Source organism: Schistocerca gregaria, chromosome 4 (genome assembly GCF_023897955.1).
Source record: "Schistocerca gregaria isolate iqSchGreg1 chromosome 4, iqSchGreg1.2, whole genome shotgun sequence".
Classification (NCBI taxonomy): domain Eukaryota; kingdom Metazoa; phylum Arthropoda; class Insecta; order Orthoptera; family Acrididae; genus Schistocerca; species Schistocerca gregaria.
Window position 1 is genome coordinate 325,523,991 of NC_064923.1, and position 20,697 is coordinate 325,544,687.

The following is a 20,697-nucleotide window of genomic DNA, read 5'->3' on the forward strand; positions in this document are numbered from 1 at the left end:
AAGAGTTTTAGTCTGCTGGAATATGCGAGATGTTTATCTGTTACATCAAAGCAAAGTGCATCCAGAAGGAATTACGGAAACGAGTTGCTGTGTAAACAGAGTACTGTGCTTTGCTATTGCCAATTTTAGGACATTGGTTGTCACTGCAAATAGAAATGTAATTGTCGACCAAGTGTGTCACATGCTACCGAGGTGAGAAAGTTTCGGACGCAATTGAAAAAAAAAAAATTTGGGGTCCGCGCTAGCCACGAACTTGGCATAATGCTGCAAACTTTGTGGAAGATGTTGCGACGGAGATTAACATTACATTCTGCAGCTCGTGCAACATTAAAACCGAAAGATTGTTGCCGGCAACTTCACAATTTTGCATCACAATGCAGGAAGCTTTTGAGAGGATGAGCATTTCACCTCGAAGCTGATATCTTGCGACGAAGCAACCTTCAATTTATCTGGAAAGGTTAATCGCCGCAATGTTAGAGTGTTGGGCACTGAGTATCTTCACTCAATAGTGGCGTTTGATCGAGATTCGCCAAAGGTTAAAATTTTCGGCGTAATGTCACACACGAAGCTCCATGGGCCATTTTTCTTCAGTGAGAAGACTGCGAACGGTACCTCCAACCCCGTTGTGTTGTATTTGTGGTTGTCTCCACAAATGTCTGCTACAGGGAACATAATCTCCCAACAAGACCTTCTCATTGGAGCATCGATTTCGTCGCTACCTAAACGACGAAATTTCGCATCGCTGGATTGGGTGTAGGGATGAAGATAATGTGAGTCTGTTCCCTTGGCTCCCCAGACCTAACGCCTTTTGACTTTTTCCTTCGGGTGTATACTAATGACCGTGTTTACGTACTCCATCAGCCAAGAACACTGGAACAGCTTTGAGAACGCATGAATGCTGCTGTGATGGCCGTTGACAGCTGTTGCTATATAAAGTATGGAACGAACTCGACTATCGATTGGACAAGAGGTGTATGACCAGAAGGGCACTCATACAACGTTTGTAGAGTGCGTACTGGAAACTTGGCGAGTTTACTGTTCTATTCATGCATCTCTCATATTTGTACATGTAATACTTTGAAGGCTATAGAGCTTTCAAAACGAATGAACCGTTTATAGCACCCCTGAATATTCTGCAAACCGCTGCGAAATGCATGGACAAATGCACTTGGCTTTCTACGGCATGTTAGGATTCCTTCCCGTTCCAATCGCATATGACACGCGGGAAGAATGGCTGCTTAAATGCCACTGTGAGCGCAGTAATTGGTCTAATTTCGTCTTCGTAGGCTCTATGGGAGGCAGCTGTACTATATTCCTGGACTGTTTACTTAAACTTATTCTTGAATCTTCATACGTAAGCTATCGCGGGATAGTTTACAACTTGGTAAGTTACCATCTTCAGGCGACTGTAACATTTCCGTATCGCTCTTTCGCGGGACAAACAATTCTGTGACTTGTATCCGTTAAGTATTTTTGCATTACATTATCACGTTATGTTGTATGACTCCCAGACGCTTCAGCAATTATGTAAATTAAAGGTGGAAGGCGGAAAAAGGAAAGGAAAGGAAAGGAAAGGAAAGGAAAGGAAAGGAAAGGGAAATAATTTTTGTTGTCAGCTGCATCGGGACTTCATGCGGAATCAGCGGCGATGGGTGAAAATGTGTGCTGGACCGGGGCTCGAACAGAGGACCTCCTGCTTACTGGGCAACAGAGTTAACACAGTGTATATCACAGGTGAGCAGACTATCACACTCCCACCGAGCGCCGTCTACCCGCAGTCCCCATCCATGTCCATGTTCCCCTTGGTCGCTTCTTTGAGATCCCCGCACGAGAGCGAACGTAATTATGTATCTCTACTGAAGATGGTGGATTCATGGCCAATCGAGGTGATTCAACTACACTCCTGGAAATAGAAATAAGAACACCGTGAATTCATTGTCCCAGGAAGGGGAAACTTTATTGACACATTCCTGGGGTCAGATACATCACATGATCACACTGACAGAACCACAGGCACATAGACACAGGCAACAGAGCATGCACAATGTCGGCACTAGTACAGTGTATATCCACTTTTCGCAGCAATGCAGGCTGCTATTCTCCCATGGAGACAATCGTAGAGATGCTGGATGTAGTCCTGTGGAACGGCTTGCCATGCCATTTCCACCTGGCGCCTCAGTTGGACCAGCGTTCGTGCTGGACGTGCAGACCGCGTGAGACGACGCTTCATCCAGTCCCAAACATGCTCAATGGGGGACAGATCCGGAGATCTTGCTGGCCAGGGTAGTTGACTTACACCTTCTAGAGCACGTTGGGTGGCACGGGATACATGCGGACGTGCATTGTCCTGTTGGAACAACAAGTTCCCTTGCCGGTCTAGGAATGGTAGAACGATGGGTTCGATGACGGTTTGGATGTACCGTGCACTATTCAGTGTCCCCTCGACGATCACCAGAGGTGTACGGCCAGTGTAGGAGATCGCTCCCCACATCATGATGCCGGGTGTTGGCCCTATGTGCCTCGGTCGTATGCAGTCCTGACTGTGGCGCTCACCTGCACGGCGCCAAACACGCATACGACCATCATTGGCATCAAGGCATAAGTGACTCTCATCGCTGAAGACGACACGTCTCCATTCGTCCCTCCATTCACGCCTGTCGCGACACCACTGGAGGCAGGCTGCACGATGTTGGGGCGTGAGCGGAAGACGGCCTAACGGTGAGCGGGACCGTAGCCCAGCTTCATGGAGACGGTTGCGAATGGTCCTCGCCGATACCCCAAGAGCAACAGTGTCCCTAATTTGCTGGGAAGTGGCGGTGCGGTCCCCTGCGGCACTGCGGGTAGGATCCTACGGTCTTGGCGTGCATCCGTGCGTCGCTGCGGTCCGGTCCCAGGTCGACGGGCACGTGCACCTTCCGCCGACCACTGGCGACAACATGGATGTACTGTGGAGACCTCACGCCCCACGTGTTGAGCAATTCGGCGGTACATCCACCCGGCCTCCCTCATGCCCACTATACGCCCTCGCTCAGCTCAAAGTCCGTCAACTGCACATACGGTTCACGTCCACGCTGTCGCGGCATGCTACCAGTGTTAAAGACTGCGATGGAGCTCCGAATGCCACGGCAAACTGGCTGACACTGATGACGGCGGTACACAAATGCTGCGCAGCTAGCGCCATTCGACGGCCAACACCGCGGTTCCTGGTGTGTCTGCTGTGCCGTGCGTGTGATCATTGCTTGTACAGCCCTCTCGCAGTGTCCGGAGCAAGTATGGTGGGTCTGACACACCGGTGTCAATGTGTTCTTTTTTCCATTTCCAGGAGTGTATATTGAAGTGCGTTCATATCAACGCTTCAATAATGTTCTAAGATGTGAGACACATACACGTTCTGTAAACAGTCTCTGCTGTAGCCGGCCGCGGTGGTCTCGCGGTGCTAGGCGCGCAGTCCGGAACCGTGTGACTGCTACGGTCGCAGGTTCGAATCCTGCCTCGGGCATGGATGTGTGTGATGTCCTTAGATTAGTTAGGTTTAAGTAGTTCTAAGTTCTAGGGGACTAATGACCACAGCAGTTGAGTCCCGTAGTGCTCAGAGCCATTTGAACCATCTCTTTTGTAGACTGATGGCATCTTCCCAGTATCCCGCCAATTAGTCGAAGTCTGCCTCCTGCTTTACCTACGACTGAGCCTATGTGTCCCTTTTACTTCGTACCCATACACACTCTTACACAAAGATATTTATACAGGGTGGTCCACTGATAGTGACTGGGTCAAATATCTCATGAAATAAGCAACAAACGAAAAAACTACAAACAACGAAACTCGTCTAGCTTGAAGGGGGAAACCGCATGGTGCTACGGATGGCCCGCTAGATGGCGCTGCCATAAAAAAAATGGTTCAAATGGCTCTGAGCACTATGGGACTCAACTGCTGTGGTCATTAGTCCCCTAGAACTTAGAACTACTTAAACCTAACTAACCTAAGGACATCACACACATCCATGCCCGAGGCAGGATTCGAACCTGCGACCGTAGCAGTCGCAGGGTTCCGGACTGCGCGCCTAGAACCGCGAGACTACCGCGGCCGGCGGCGCTGCCATAGGTCAAACGGATATCAACTGCGTTTTTTAAAATAGGAACTCCCATTTTTTATTACATATTCGTGTAGTACGTAAAGAAATATGAATGTTTTAGTTGGACCACTTTTTTCGTTTTGTGATAGATGGCGCTGAAATAGTCACAAGTGTATAAGTACGTGGTATCACGCAACATTCCGCCAGTGCGGACTTTATTTGCTTCGTGATATATTACCCGTGATAAAATGGACCGTTTACCAATTGCGGAAAAGGTCGACATCGTGTTGATGTATGGCTATTGCGATCAAATTGCCCAACGGGCGAATGCTATGTATGCTGCTCGGTATCCTGGACGACATCTTCCAAGTGTCCGGACCGTTCGCCGGATAGTTACGTTATTTAAGGAAACAGGAAGTGTTCAGCCACATGTGAAACGTCAACCGCGACCTGCAACAAATGATGATGTCCAAGTAGGTGTTTTAGCTGCTGTCGCGGCTAATCCGCACATCAGTAGCAGAAAAATTGCGCGAGAATCGGGAATCTCAAAAACGTCGGTGTTGAGGATGCTACATCAAGATCGATTGCACCCGTACCATATTTCTATGCACTAGGAATTGCATGGCGACGACTTTGAACGTCGTGTACAGTTCTGCCACTGGACACAAGAGAAATTACGGCACGATGACAGATTTTTTGCACGCGTTCTATTTAGCGACGAAGCGTCATTCACCAACAGCGGTAACGTAGACCGGCATAATATGCACTATTGGGCAACGGAAAATCCACGATGGCTGCGACAAGTGGAACATCAGCGACCTTGACGGGTTCATGTATGGTGCGGCATTATGGGAGGAAGGATAATTGGCCCCCATTTTATCGATGGCAATCTAAAGGGTGCAACGTATGCTGATTTCCTACGTAATGTTCTATCGATGTTCCTACAAGATGTTTCACTGCATGACAGAATGGTGATGTACTTCCAACATGATTGACGTCCGGCACATAGCGGTTGAAGCAGTGTTCAATACCATATATCATGACAGGTGGATTGGTCGTCGAAGCACCATATCATGGCCCGCGCGTTCACCGGATCTGACGTCCCCGGATTTCTTTCTGTGGGGAAAGTTGAAAGATATTTGCTATCGTGATCCACCAACGACGCCTGACAACATGCGTCAGCGCATTGTCAATCCATTTGCGAACATTACGGAAGGCGAACTACTCGCTGTTGAGGGGAATGTCGTTACACGTATTGCCAAATGCATTGAGGTTGACGGACATCATTTTGAGCACTACATTAATGTGGTATTTACAGGTAATCACGCTGTAACAGCATGCGTTCTGAGAAATTATAAGTTCACAAAGGTACATGTGTCGCATGGGAACAACCGAAATAAAATTTTCAAACGTACCTGCGTTCTGTATTTTAATTTAAAAAACCTACCTGTTACCAACTGTTCGTCTAACATTGTGAACCATATGTTTGTGGCTATTAAAGCGCCATGTATCACAAAGCGAAAAAAGAGGTCCAACTAAAACATTCATATTTCTTTACGTACTACACGAATATCTAATAAAAAATGGAGGTTCCTATTAAAAAAAAAGCGCTGTTGACATCCGTTTGACCTATGGCAGCGCCATCTAGCGGGCCAACCATAACGCCATCTGGTTTCCCCCTTCAAGCTAGGCAAGTTCCGTTCTTTGCAATTTTTTCGTTTGACGCTCATCTCGTGAGATATTTGGCCCGATCACTTTCAATGGACCACCCCGTACAAGTCGACTGATTCCAACTGAGACCCCTTGACATTGGAATCTCAGGATACTACACTGTCTTTTGTGATGTGCCTGATTTTACATTTCCGAAAATTTCAAGCAAGTTCCCAATCTTTTTATGATTTTGAAAGTTTTTCAAGATCACACTGCGTATATGGGAAATTTTTTCAAGAAGTATTTCATTACAGACAATCGTATTTTCTGCAGAAAGTCTGTAGTTTTCAGTAATATTGTCTGCAAGGTCATTAATACACAAACCGAACAGCAATGGTTGATGCACAGTTCCTTGGGACACAAACCTGTTGATGACTCTCCATCCACGATAAGAAGCCACGTCCTCCCTGCCAATAAATCCTTAATAAAGTAACTATTATTTAAAATACGAATTTCTTTTGTATGAAGATTAGTCAATTATAAATTACGCTTCTGCTTTAACGATTGATCAACGCCGGTGCTTTGAATACGTGAGTGAGTGAGTGCAACTGCAGAGGTTAAGTGCATACTCACTTATTAGCCCTTCCCAGAGTTGACATTAGCGTCGCGCCACACCAAGGTGCTGGTTGCATTGAATTTTAGGGCAACTTATTAAAGGGAGGCCCCTCCCGACGGAGGTTCGAGTCCTCATTCGCGCATGGGTGTGTGTGTTGTTCTTAGCATAAGTTAGTTTAAGTAAAGTGTAAGTCTAGGGACCGATGACCTCAGCAGTTTGGTCCCTCAGGAATTCACGCACATTTGAACATTTATTAATGGGAAGTTCCTCACGAACGAGGCTGTTAAACCAACTGAAATTTTGATGACTACGACGCATATATGAATGAGGCGAAGAGCTGTACGAAATGAAAGACACAACATACGTGTGACAACAATTGTGAGGGATAACTAAATTCTAGCGATTTGCACTATCAGTGCAGGTAATTGCCACCTAGCATCCATGAAACTGCCTCTCCGTGATAACGGAATGCGAAACCCCACTACTAATCTTCGTTTTAAATGTAAAGTCTGTTCGATCTGGGTTCCAAAATATATGAATCCAAACAGAGACCACCACCACCATCATCACATTAACTAATATTTGATGCCTCACGCTGTTTCCTACAGACGCATACTTACAATTTGCCAAAATATTACGCTATTATGTTCTTTTCTCTCAGGTTCGATCCAGTAGTCTCTACTTTATTTATCCACGTAATATTCAATACCGTTCAATCGTTTATGTTTCATTTTCATTGAAGAACACATCAACACAAGGCACTGACTTGACTGACTGACTGGCTCATCATCGCCTAGCGCGAAGTGCTAACGACAGAAACTTGAAATTTGGAGGGGGTGCTGATCTTATGTTGTAGGCATCGTTTAAGAAGGGATTTTCCAAAATTCCACCACAAAGGGAGTGAAATAGACAACAAAAGCCTTTTTGGAAATATGTCTCTACTAAGGCAACAATTGAAGGGGTACCTACGAAAATTATTATTTGGTTTCTTGGTCGGAAATTAAAAAGAAGCACTTGCTTCACCAATTATGGAAATTCAGCTCCTAGGGGGGTGAAATAATGAGTGAAGTGTTTTAAAAATTAATCATTTTTAAAGAACCACTAAAGTATTTTAAAGATGCATCTATGAAAATTGGTGTTTGACTTCTCGGTTACAAATAAAAAAAATACATGTTTCTGCCTTTTTGAAAATTCAAACCCTTAAGAGAGGGTATAGGATGGAAAGTTTTATGAATTTATTTCATTATGAAAGCATTTTCAACGCTAACTGCACGAAAAATTTTATTTGGCTTCTCTGTCAGAAGTAAATAACATGCGTTTTACTGTTTTTGGAAATTCAATCTTCAAGGGAGTGAAATAGGGAACTAAAATGTTTAAGAAAATATTTTGTTATATTAAAAAATTTTAAAACTAAATCTATGAAAATTGGTATTTCTCTGCTTAGTTATATATAAAGAAATATGTGTTAGGTGTCGAAAGTTTCTATGGAAATATCACGACAATATCGGAAAAGGCATGATTAACAAACATCTTTGACTCCAGCTACCAGAATCGCTATTTGCACATACGTGAGCAAAGCAGCGGTCGCTAGGCTAATGTTCTACATTATATTGCTTCTCTTCTTGAGAACCCTTGTTCTTGACATAGCCGGTGTGCATTTTGTGTGTCAACCTATAACGTAAATAATGCTGTCAACATATATCACGAATCTCGGACTGCAATTTCAATGGCAAACCTCGAAGACTGCATTTCTTCTCCCTGAACTTAAATTTCCTCTGCAATTTTCTCATTGGTTTCATTTACTGCTTGCTCAATGTACAGATCGAATAATATCGGGAACAGGTTACAATCTTTTCTCACTCCCTACTCTACCATTGCTTCTCTTCCACGCCCCCCGACTCCTATAACAGTAGTTTGGTTTCTGTACAAGTTGTAAATAACCTATCGCTAACTCTATATTATTCCTGCTACCTTCAGAATTTCAAGTAGTGTATCCAAGTCAACATTTTCAAGAGCTTTCTTAATATCTACAAATACTATAACCGTTGAAATAACCTTTGGCAGCTTAAGCCACGGTATGTGAAGTTTATTCGCCTTCTAAGATGAGTCGTTGGGGCTGTATTTCTGGAGTGTTCCTACATTTCTCCTGAACCCAAACTGATCTTCCTGAAGGTCCGCTACTCTTGACGCCTTTTTACTCGCCGTCTAAGCTGTTGATATTAATATAGCTGCCCCTATTTTCTACAAAAACCTCTTTAACTTTCTTACAGGCGCGATCTATTTTCCCTACTTACAAGACTCTACATCTGGTGAAAGGAAGTAAAAACGTTTATGGGTGGTGGTTTGGGCGAAATGAGATGTAGATAAATGGGTTTACTACGAAATCGAACTCATTTCAAACTGCCAATATTCTTTTAACCAGCGTTTTAAAAGTCTCAGCGAATTTGAAAAGTGAAGTTAAACGTATCTGACCGGCAGCCACTGGGAAATCTAACGCAAGGGAGTAGGGGGTTTGAGAGCTGAACGCTGACTTAATTCAAAAATGGTTCAAATGGCTCTGAGCACTATGGGACTCAAATGCTGTGGTCATCAGTCCCTTAGAACTTAGAACTACTTAAACCTAACCAACCTAAGGACATCACACACATCCATGCCCGAGGCAGGATTCGAACCTGCGACCGTAGCAGTCGCACGGTTCCGGACTGCGCGCTGACTTAATTCGCTCACCCGAATTAGCTCATGCAAATTAATTGTGTTTACATCTTTTACTGTTATGAGAAAATGCTTACTGCAGTATTAAACGAAGACTTAAAACTGTCGTATTGCGCCTACATTGCAGCTTATAGTTGAGACGGTGTAAGAAGCTACCCGACAGTTCGTAGCGTTGTTGTAAGCTTTCAATTGGAAATTGCTAACGGATGCGGGCGAAAACAGTAGCTGTCTACAGAGCTGTGACAACACTAAGGCGTTGCGATAGAGACGTTTACAAAATCGCTTCAGATCACTGGTTGAGGTAGGCCGTCAAGCTGCTGCGCTCAGCCCACAGCAACTGTCAGGGGTCAACTTACGCCGAGGTATCTATAAGTAACTTGTGCGTCAGTAAAGTTTTGCTCCTCCATTCGAAATTTCGACGTCATTGGAAACCCGGTGGCGCATCTGGATTGGATATTTCTTAATAAATGCCTTGCCGCGGGCGTTACACACTGACACGCAGTCCCCAGAGCTTAGGCCGTTCGAGGTGAGGGATTGTGGTACACCCTCTGAGTCCGTGTGCGAGCAGGCTCAAGTGGTACTCAACTAAAGCACGAGGGGCCGCCACCGCAAAAGCACATCGCTCACCAGGTATCCTTTCAGTACCGAGCAGTCGCCTCCAGATGGCGCTTGCTCTCTGGGACCGCCTGCTGCTTCCGCCGCCACGTCCCTCAGCGCATCGTATTCGTCCGTGGATAGTGCTGCCAGCAGGCAGAGAGAGCACTGTCTGCCGGGGACTACTTTGATTCACTTAGTACTGACGGATACGGAGATCCTTCCGCCGACAGGCTGAAAAGATGACACGCTGTGGACACGCTCTCAGTTCAACCCCTGTAGCGCCAACAGCTCCTGTAGTTCGGCTATTCCGACAAGTGCTAACATTTACTTCAATTACGCTAAGTAGCACAGTTGCACGAGTTCCGTTCAGGACACTACATTCCGACTTCGCAATAGGTATTTACATATGACCAGGACAGTCAAACGCGTGTCTCCATAAGTACTTTTAGAAATTATGCAGCCTCGCAGGCGCTCAGCGGCCAACGCGGCACTATGTTTTTGATTTTTTTCAAATTGTTGCATCCTTCAGCCCCCGTTCACCAGATGTACGTCTAGCGATTGGCGGCTGACGCTACAGATCAGACTTTATTAATAATTATAGTACAGGGTTACATCCCCAGTTAAAGTTACATTCTCTGCAAGTACACCAAGTCCTTTCATCCATAAATGTATTTTTTTATCATTACTAACTTTACGACAGGAGCGGGTATACAATGTAAAAGGCATATTACTATATACATAACTAGGTCTAGATTGGGTCTTAGCATCTATTCCACAATGACAGATCTTTTAAACGATGACATCTCGGTCGGAGAATGATTCCAATCCAGGCAGAGAGGCATTCTCACATCGGACAATAGCGAGAGTAAACTATCCATTTCCACTACTCCCTGTGCCAACATCAAGACTGAAATTAACTCGACATACACGGAAAAAAATCGGTCCATTCAGTATCACACATTGTGCAGTTCCATTTGTGCCAAGTTTAGAAATTATCATAGATTGCCAAGAGACAGCAAATTATTTAAGATATCACTGTATTAGGCACAGGGCATCAAGTGACTGGTACCAACTACAACCGTAGTTAAGTAAAGTTTTGTAGCATACCCTTAAGAAATAACATTTATCATTTCTTATTGTGTTGCCACATATCTAATCTAGTATCACCCTGCCAAGGACGTGAGGACGAGTATAATTTGACAGCACTAGCGTCGCGGCGAGAGCTTTTTACGAAATTTCAGTCACCAACTTTCTCTTCCGAATGCGAAAATATTTTGTTGAGCCCAACCTACATAGGTAGGAATGATCATCAAAATAAAATAAGAGAAATCAGAGCTCGAACAGAAAGGTTTAGGTGTTCGTTTTTCCCGCTCGCTGTTCGGGAGTGGAATAGTAGAGAGATAGTATGATTGTGGTTCGATGAACCCTCTGCCAAGCACTTAAATGTGAATTGCAGAGTAGTCATGTAGATGTAGATGTGATATTCCATGTACAGTAGGACACACATACGATATTTAAAAGTTTAAAATTTGGTACTTCTTATGTATTTTTTGAAAAGGCTGGACTTTTTACTCTACTGCAACAACGGTGTGTGGCCCGTTATTGCTTACCCTCCATAATTTGTAACTATTTTTATAATGCCATATGTTTTTAATGTGATGAGAGTTTGAATTATTGGAGATTTTGGACATCAACTTCAACTAATTGGGAGGTAAGAATTAGCATATCATTATTTATATTACCGTTACATATCCTTATGTACTGTAGAAACAGTAAAACTCCTTTACTACATTTTTTTGTTTTGTTTTTTAAATCTGATGGTACTTAACTGCTAATGTCATCAGTCCCTAAGCTTACGCACTACTTAACCTAAATTATCCTAAGGACAAATACACACACCCATGCCCGAGGGAGGACTCGAACCTCCGCCGGGATCAACCGCACAGTACTACTTTAAGTGTCTCATTTCCTAATCTAATTCCCTCAGCATCACCCGACTTAATTCGACTACATTCCATTATCCTCGTTTTGCTTTTGTTGATGTTCATCTTATATCCTCCTTTCAAGACACACAAGTAACAAATAGTGATCTCTAAATGGCTCCACAAGCTATAAAAAGACGAAACACACCATAAAACACTTGATGTCGCGTTGTGCTGAAAATTATTTTGTGGCAGCATGTATTATTACTCCCGGATCTCCCCCCTAGAGCTCGGACACGCGAATACAGCAAAAGTGGATATATCGGGTTTTGTTCCGGCGCTCCTCAAATGTAATGTGTCACCATGGAATCTCCCCCACTCATTTTATTGAACTATACAGTTTTCTGCTACCGTGGATGTTTGTCCTGAAGTAATAGTAACATTCAGTAAGAACACGTGCGTGTGTGTGTGTGTGTGTGTGTGTGTTCCTAGAGCATCCAGTGGCTGTTTACGTCCAGACACAATCCTACATGTTTAGCACGGCGGCCTAGCGGCGTGGCGCGGTGACTGACCTCGAGAATCTCGTCGCCGACGCGCAGGCAGCCGCTCTTGTGCGCGGCGCCGGCGGGGTTGAGGCCGCAGACGAGCACGGCCATCTTGTTGCGGTCCTTGTGGCCCGCCAGGCTGAGGCCGAGCCCAGCGGGCCCGCGCTCCAGCGTCGCCACCACCGCGCCCTCGCCGTACTTCTTCTTTACCTTGTCTGCAACACAGAACACCACACACGTCACCACAACCCAGCAAAAGCAATTCGTGCGCTGCACCGACGCTTCATAAACTGTGTTCCGCGGTAACTTTGGCTTGTTTCTTTCGTAACATACACTACTGGCCATCAAAATTGCTACACCAAGAAGAAATGCAGATGATAAATGGGTATTCATTGTACAAATATATTATACTACAACTGGCATGTCATTACATTTTCACGCAATTTGGGCGCATAGATCCTGAGAAATCAGTACCCACAACAACCACCTCTGGCCGTAATAACGGCCTTGATACGCCTGGGCATTGAGACAAACAGAGCTTGGATGGAGTGTACAGGTACAGCTGCCCGTGCAACTTCAACACGATACCACAGTCCATCAAGAGTAGTGACTGCCGTATAGTGACGAGCCAGTTGCTCGGCCACCATTGACCAGACGTTTTCAATTGGTGAGAGATCTGGTGAATGTGCTGGCCAGGGCAGCAGTCGAACATTTTCTGTATCCAGAAAGTCCCGTATAGGACCTGCATCGTGCGGTCGTGCATTATCCTGCTGAAATGTAGAGTTTCGCAGGGATCAAATGAAGGGTAGAGCCACGGGTCGTAACACATCTAAAATGTAACGTCCACTGTTCAAAGTGCCGTAAAAGCGAACAAGAGGTGACCGAGACGTGTAACTAATGGCACCTCATACCATCACGCAAGGCGAAACGCCAGTATGGCGATGACTAATACACGCTTCCAATGTGCGTTCATCGCGATATCGTCAAACTCGGATGCGACCATCACCATGCTGTAAACAGAACCTGGATTCATCCGAAAATATGACGTGTTGCCAATCCTGCACCCAGGTTCGTCGTTGAGTACACCGTCGCAGGTGCTCCTGTCTGTGATGCAGCGTCAAGGGTAACTGCAGCCATTGTTTCCGAGCTGATAGTCCATGCTGCTGCGAACGTCGTCGAACTGTTGGTGCAGATGGTGGTTGTCTTGCGAACGTTCCCATCTGTTGACTCAGGGATCGAGACGTGGCTGCACGATCCGTTACAGCCATGCGGATAAGATGCCTGTCATCTCGACTGCTGGTGATACGAGGCCGTTGGGATCCAGTACGGCGTTCCGTATTACCCTCCTCAACCCACCGATTCCATATTCTGCTAACTGTCATTGGTTCTCGACCACTGCGAACAGCATTGTCGCGATACGATAAACCACAGCCGCGCGTGATTAGCCGAGCGGTCTCAGTCGCTGCAGTCATGGACTGTGCGGCTGGTCCCGGCGAAGGTTCGAGTCCTCCCTCGGGCATGGGTGTGTGTGTTTGTCCTTAGGATAATTTATGTTAAATAGTGTGTAAGCTTAGGGACTGATGACCTTTACAGTTAAGTCCCATTAGATTGCACACACATTTGAACATTTTTGATAAACCGCAATCACGACAGGTTACAATCTGACGTTTATCAAAGTCGGAAACGTGATGGTACGCATTGCTCCTCCTTACACGAGGCATCACAAAAACGTTTCACCAGGCAACGCCCGTCAACTGCTGTCTGTAAATGTGAATTCGGTTGGAAACTTTCCTCATGTCAGCACGTCTTAGGTGTCGCCAACAAAGCCAACCTTGAGTGACTGCTCTGAAAAGCTAATCACAGCAATTTTAATGGCCAGTAGTGTAACTTAAAAAATAACAATATAAATTAGCATCTCTACCAATCTGAAAACAAACAAAATAGCAACAAACCATCTCTTCCACTAAGTAAATTGAATTTTCGAAACGAATGCGATGCGACACCGACGATTGACCAGGACAGGACGGCTACCTTGCAGATGGCAAACTCGGTAGTGAGGGAACGATTGCACAACACGCGATTGATCTTCCATAGTGGAATGTCGGTGCAGCTTCAAATATGAATATCCTCAATTATCGCAATTGAGGATGTTGATACTTTTACCACATGCATCTGCATATTCAGGGTATCACAGGAGGAATGGTCAATATTCAGGGGCATGACAGGAACGATAATTCGAAGCAAAAAAGTCTACTAAAGATGGGCTCTGAAATGTGTACCTTAACAGCTATGGTCGTTTGTTCAGTAGAAGCCGGCCGTTGTGGCCGAGGGGTTCTAGGCGCTTCAGTCCGGAACCGCGCGACTGCTACGGTCACAGGTTCGAATCCTACCTCGGGCATGGTTGTGTGTGCTGTCCTTAGGTTAGTTACGTTTAAGTAGTTCTAAGTTCTAGGGCACTGATGACCTCAGATGTTAAGTTGGTTGGCTGGTTGTTTGGGGAAGGAGACCACATATGTTAAGTCCCATAGTGATCAGAGCCATTTGAACCATTTTTTTGTTCAGTAGAAGAGCTTATGCGTCGACAAAAAGTTTGCTAAATATCCCGACAGATTTAATGTTGAACCGGTCAAAAGAACTCAGATTTCTTCCACAACGCCTAATATTTTTGTATCTCTGAAAACAAGAACCAGAGCTACTTATCTCATTAAAAGATAATTGGAAGATTTTTAATTCTGTTAATTTAAAGTTTTTTAAGAACTTTTGGATAATTATGAGATTATTTTTGAAGCATATAAATACCATGTGAAACAATTGTCGTTTAACTGCATATAATTAATTTGCAGAATGTTTGCATTAAAATACAGGGCTATTTAAAAAGAAGCAAGAGAGTTCAAACATTTATTGCTTCTAAACTACAAAAGCTATAAACACGATTCCAACATTCCTGGAAAGAGAAAGGTTCAAATTTTAATGCATTGAACGTGAGCACCATGAGCTACACGACAAATATCAAAACGGTGGTTCATTTCCTGCCACGCATGAAGCAGCTGGTCTCTCGTTATCCAATTCACAGCGTCAACAATGCAATCTCGCCGACTTCCCACTTCCAGGAACGTCAGGCACGTGGTGTGTGTGTGGAGGGGGGAAACGCGGCCTTAGAGTAGGTATTTCTCTAGGCACGTCGGACGTTACCTGAATAACATCATTCTAAGACGTTGGAATGGAAGATGAGAAGCAGAAGATGAATTTCATCGCCGGTAGCCTCCCAAGTGTCCAGATCCCACACCTTGTAACTTACGTATCTGTGGGGCTGTGCTCACATTCGATACATAAAAATTTGAACTTCTCTCTTTTCAAGAATGTTGAAAACCATTCCGTTTATTGGAAAGACTAAGAAACACTTCTCGTGCCAGTAATTATGGCCACAATCATGAACTTCAAAGACTCAAAATACCCGTTATCTAGAAGCAAATGGAATAGAAAACACATCAGAGGTCGTTTGCAAGTGCAGCCTAACGCTAGGGGCACACCACACTTCATTCCCGCACTGGCTGTAGTAGGCCTACTCCTGAGTTATCGATTTCCGCGTGCTGTCTTGCGCGCCTGCGTCCGTAATGTTAGATTCCGTGTCATCTGCTGCATTTCTAAAGAATATTGTTTTAAGTAAATAAAGTTAAGCCATATACGCTTCTGAAAGCAGTTTTTCAATTAACATCTACCTTTCGTACAGAAAAATGTTTCTTTGATTCATGTGTTTACTTTGATATCCAGTCTTTTCAAACGGCTTGAATGAAACTATTCCGTAAAATTAAATCGATATTTTAGCTTATTACAGCGAACAAACGAGGCGCAGTTAGTAAGAAAAATGTATCTTAATGAAGATTATGTGACCTCACATTTAAATTTAGCCCATCCTCCCTCACCACTTTTTATCATGTTAGCGACTATACTCCTATCATTCCTCGCTTTCTCCCTCTCTGTATCTCTCTCTCTCTCTCTCTCTCTCTCTCTCTCTCTCTCTCTCTCTCTGTCTCTCTTGTACAACAAGTGAACAAGTGAGAGTTGTCACCCGAATTCCCATAGAAAGAAGCGGATGGAAACGAAGGCAAACGAATACACAGCCGAGATCTGGGAAATTTTACGAATGTTAAAAAAAACCTTGGAACTACTTACTCCTAACTAGCCTCAAGACAGCGCACACATCCACGGCCGAGGCAGGATTCGAACCTGCGACCGTAGCAGCAGCGCGGTTCCGGACTCAAGCGCCTAGAACCTATCGGCCAGAACGGCCGGCTTTACGATTGTAACCAAACTACATCTTCATACACACACACTCCGTACGCCTCCTTACAGTGTGTAATTTGTGCACGACTAACTGTTCCCCTTGTGGTCTGGGATGCAGCTGACACGAGTTGTAAGTCTTCTTATCGGATGTGCTTTTCGAATGCTAGAGTTGTTTTCTAGAACTCGTTGGAATCTAAAACTTCTCAGTTCTCGGATTACCCACTACTAGAGCACACTGGACACAAACGTCAGTGCGGCACAAGTTTTTCCGGTCAGAACAAAAATTTATCGTTCTGGAGCATTTTAGACTGTGGACGGCAGGTTATAAAACGACCAATATCATGAAGGCTGTGAAAAATACGAGTCAACGCACTACCTTCGTCGAAAACCAAAGCATTCAGACTCAATATTGGGGTAGAGGTTTCTGACGCTCAAGTACCTTGTACCTGGTGGGTTTTTGCATCAGAAAATGCGAGCTATGAAAACATTCTCTTTCAAAGCACTAGGGCGTTGAAGATCTACTTAAAATATTTTTTGATTCTGCTGTAATTTTTTTTGTGCCACTGATTGCAATAAAATTTCAGCAAACGGCGCATCACTGGTTACAAGTGCTGCCCTAAGTGTTGGTTCTAAGGCTTGGATTGGAATAAAAATCTCTGCAGACGTTTACCTCAACCAGAAGCAGTGTCTGTTTGCACCTATTACGTTGAAGTTGTCGAGATGAATTTGGAGGTATGGTAACAATTAAGTCAGAAATATGAACTCTGAGAATCTTAACTGCTTATACGTGGATAGCACATCTGGAAGATGCTGATTGTGAGATTCAGGTATCAGAGATCAATTCCTTACCAGGAATAAAGTATTAAACATTAATGAGGAGTTAAAATTATGATCACTTGCCCAAATGTTAAAATTACCATCATTTTTCCAAATGTTTTTGATATTTTGTCCAGAAGAAATTGAAAATTTTAAGGCTCTCTTTTCAACATATTAAGCACCCTTGAATCAATACTCTTCTGAACAATATTCCAGAAGATCTACTAACGTTAACGCAGCAGTTTCACGCATACCCATATTCGGAAACAAAACCTGTGCAGTAGGTGTGTCGGAGGGGCGCGCGTTCGTAAATCACGTTAACGTGGTACCGTGTGATTGTTTCTGGGACTTCACAAATCACTTTCGTAATGGAGGCGTCCACCTGCACGTTCATTCTCACATTCAGGTTGAGGATGGCATAAAATCTAATTTATCCCTGGAGAGCAACAATAGAATATAGTGGAACTGTTGCCCACGCCTAAATTCTTTTGCTTGAGCTAATTTTAATTTCATGGGCCTCAATGGACGGAGGCAACTCTTTCAGTTGGACGCCACTCCACGTGCTTCCTTGTACCTCATCTATCCAATTTATCCAGCTGAAAAGGGAACCTACAGTTTAACGTAGAATCCGTTACTCGCAACCCCTCATATGGTTGAGAGGTAAAGGCCACATTACAGGCGGTCTTGAAAGTTTCCGCAGTCCGACTACGATTCGACCCCGCGACATCCCGCAGGTCCTTTACCATTAGACCTGCTTGAACTGTTAACTTACTGAATCATTTTTAAACAGATGAGACATACGTCACCCTCTGGACATCACAACGCTCTCTTCAACTCGATGTCCACCAATTTATCTCCTGATGCAACCAATGATTCCTCAGGATCAGTTCTTCCAATAGTCACGCGATAAACTGCACAACTAACCATCCATGTGACTTCTACCTCACCATGAAGAAATATACTATCCAATTAAAGAACACACCAACATCCCTTGAACTAACTCACGACCGTAAACGAACATACAAACTGCCCTCAAACCATTCAACAAAAAGTTCATGATACACTAAAACTACTAACCTGTCCATATTTCACGCCAAAAAAGCCTTAATGTGACCAATCCTCTCTCATGTCAATGTCGCCTGGATTTTCGTGGAACAAAACTTCTGCCTCTCGCTATAAAATCCCTGAACGCCTGACTCTTTGCATTACGTTCTGTATCTGTTTACTCCTCCTCCCCCCCCCCCCCCTCCAGGATCACGTATGAACTCAATAAAATTCCCCCCCCCCCCCCCCCCCCCACACACACACACACTGATAACATTCGGATCTGCTACATTTCCCTCAACTGGACACCAATCACCCCACCGTTTTCATCCTTGATTTACAACCCTTTGATTCTCCTGAGCTGTTACCGACACATGCGCCCAACCTTACAACTAAACATTCTCCGTATCCTATTCCACATCTTCCTACGTGTACACGAAATCGTCCTTGAAATCTACCCCTTCTCCCAGGTATAGGAGAATACTCCTCTTCATCTCAACTCCCCCTCTCCTCTATTTTTTCCCCCTGCCTTTCCAGAAACGTGACTCAGGGTCCTCCAACTACGATTTCAGCCCACATTCTTTCCGAACACTCTCTCCCTGCAACAATCTTCCTCACATATTACTCACTTCCTGTAATCTAGTTCAGTATAGTGAAGTGCTGCGCTTATATACATCACCAGTTTTCTGCATTTCAAAGGACATCAGTATTTTACTTAAAGTCTTGAAAGTGTAATGCCCATTTTAATATTAAATTCACAGCTATTTGCCAAAATTACTGCAATTATTTGGGCATATGTATATGAAAAAAACTGCGTACGGGTAGTGTGTGGGAGTAGAGGCCACCTCCCGCAACTCCCTCACCCTGAAATCTTGGGTGTGGTAAGAGACATCTGTGGCGTAGCCGGAAGTCTAGGTTATGTTGGAAGGTGATAATCTGGTTGTGAATTGTCGAAGCTAACGAATATGTATGCGAAATAAATGTTCTGCTAACAGACTAATCTGTAGCGTAGCCTGGTGCTTAAGTTCGCGCTATTTTAAACGCATTTTTCGTCGTCATAAAAGATGACTGCAAGGTAACTTGAAAATATCCCCACATTAACTCTTCGAGATTGATCGGAAATTTCAAACAGCCCCTCTCCCCCCTTCCATACAGACGTGCACACACACGCACACATTACTTACTGATGTATTTGAGCTGGAGAGGCATGGAGAAAAAACCGACTGCTCAAATTACATTTACAGCACGTTATATTCGACACATACCCTACCCCTTTGAACGTTTGTGCAAGCATGTGTTATACAGATTCTACATTTTCAAAGAAGTTAGCAATCACAAGATCGACTTATTTTTGTAAGAGGTACATCAAAAGTAAGTGGCGATAATTCTGTGGCACCATGAATGTATTAGTGGCCTGGAACACTTTCATTTTGCCGATTACATTGTACTTTTTGCCTTAAGTACAGGTAGGGTAAGGTTGCTATCGATGGGCTGGCTCGATTTCTCTGTGGATATTGACAACAGGAGCATTCTAGTGGTCATTAAGTGTACTCCGTGTTGCCAAAGATTCGTCACCTTAATGGTGAGTTGTTCCACGAAGACACAATGCAACGCCGAATAAAAGTAAATTGGCGGTCTAGTAATTGACTAATATTAACGACCGACACGTCGTAGTGATATGGTCACAGTGATTAATTTTTTTCGGCCACTATTTGAGAGTACGAGCAATTCAGGCCATTTTGACATATTCAAATTACAATGTTACGTGCTGTGGACGGAGACTAAGTGTTGTTAAGCGATGCAGTGCGAGATGCCTTAAACGAATGACCTCAAACTGAAATTTGTCTAATCTTAGGCCTAAGCAGGCCACTATAAACAAATTGCAAGTAATGATTATCACTGTACGTTTTCTAACAGTTTGTGTTTTTACATTCAGTTTTTTTCCTTCGAAGGTGACATCTATTTTTTAGCCTTCTAGCTTTAGAATACATGTTAATTCGCTTTCAGATGCCAACAAAAACTTCCATATGAGATGTATTGACACTTATTTAGACGTGAGCAGAACAGCTATTATACTATAGCCCATTCATTGAAACCGCATGGCCCAATGAAAGAAACCCGTCCCTTTGAATGGGCCTATGACACGTTTTTATTTTACAAATATTTCATTAACAGCCAATATTCAGAAGTTCTGTGTCTATTGTAGTGAACTGGAAAAGATAACGTTCTCGTTACACTGAAAATCCAATATTTATTACAATATTCAAGAATTTTGTTACTATTTTCCTTGGTTACCTATGCATGACTAAACTACGACTGAAGGTTAATTCCTGTAATAAGACTGCAATCATCTCAGCGAAAAGAAAACTGCAATCGTTAACAGTGAAGTCATGGATACTGTTGGTGACATTGTAGTTAGGGTCAATGAAGACAAAGCGG

The 20,697-nt window shown here is 44.0% G+C and overlaps 1 protein-coding gene across 7 annotated transcripts in view; it reads right to left on the reverse strand.

Moving 5' to 3' along the window:
• The window catches only part of LOC126365733 (multiple PDZ domain protein), a 2,074,088-nt gene that overhangs the window by 719,533 nt on the left and 1,333,858 nt on the right, over nt 1–20,697 (reverse strand). For all 7 annotated transcript variants that reach the window (XM_050008182.1, XM_050008180.1, XM_050008184.1 and 4 more), the window contains one exon: nt 12,142–12,329. In XM_050008182.1, coding sequence (XP_049864139.1) covers nt 12,142–12,329 — 188 coding nt within the window. The remainder of the gene's footprint in view (nt 1–12,141; nt 12,330–20,697) is intronic.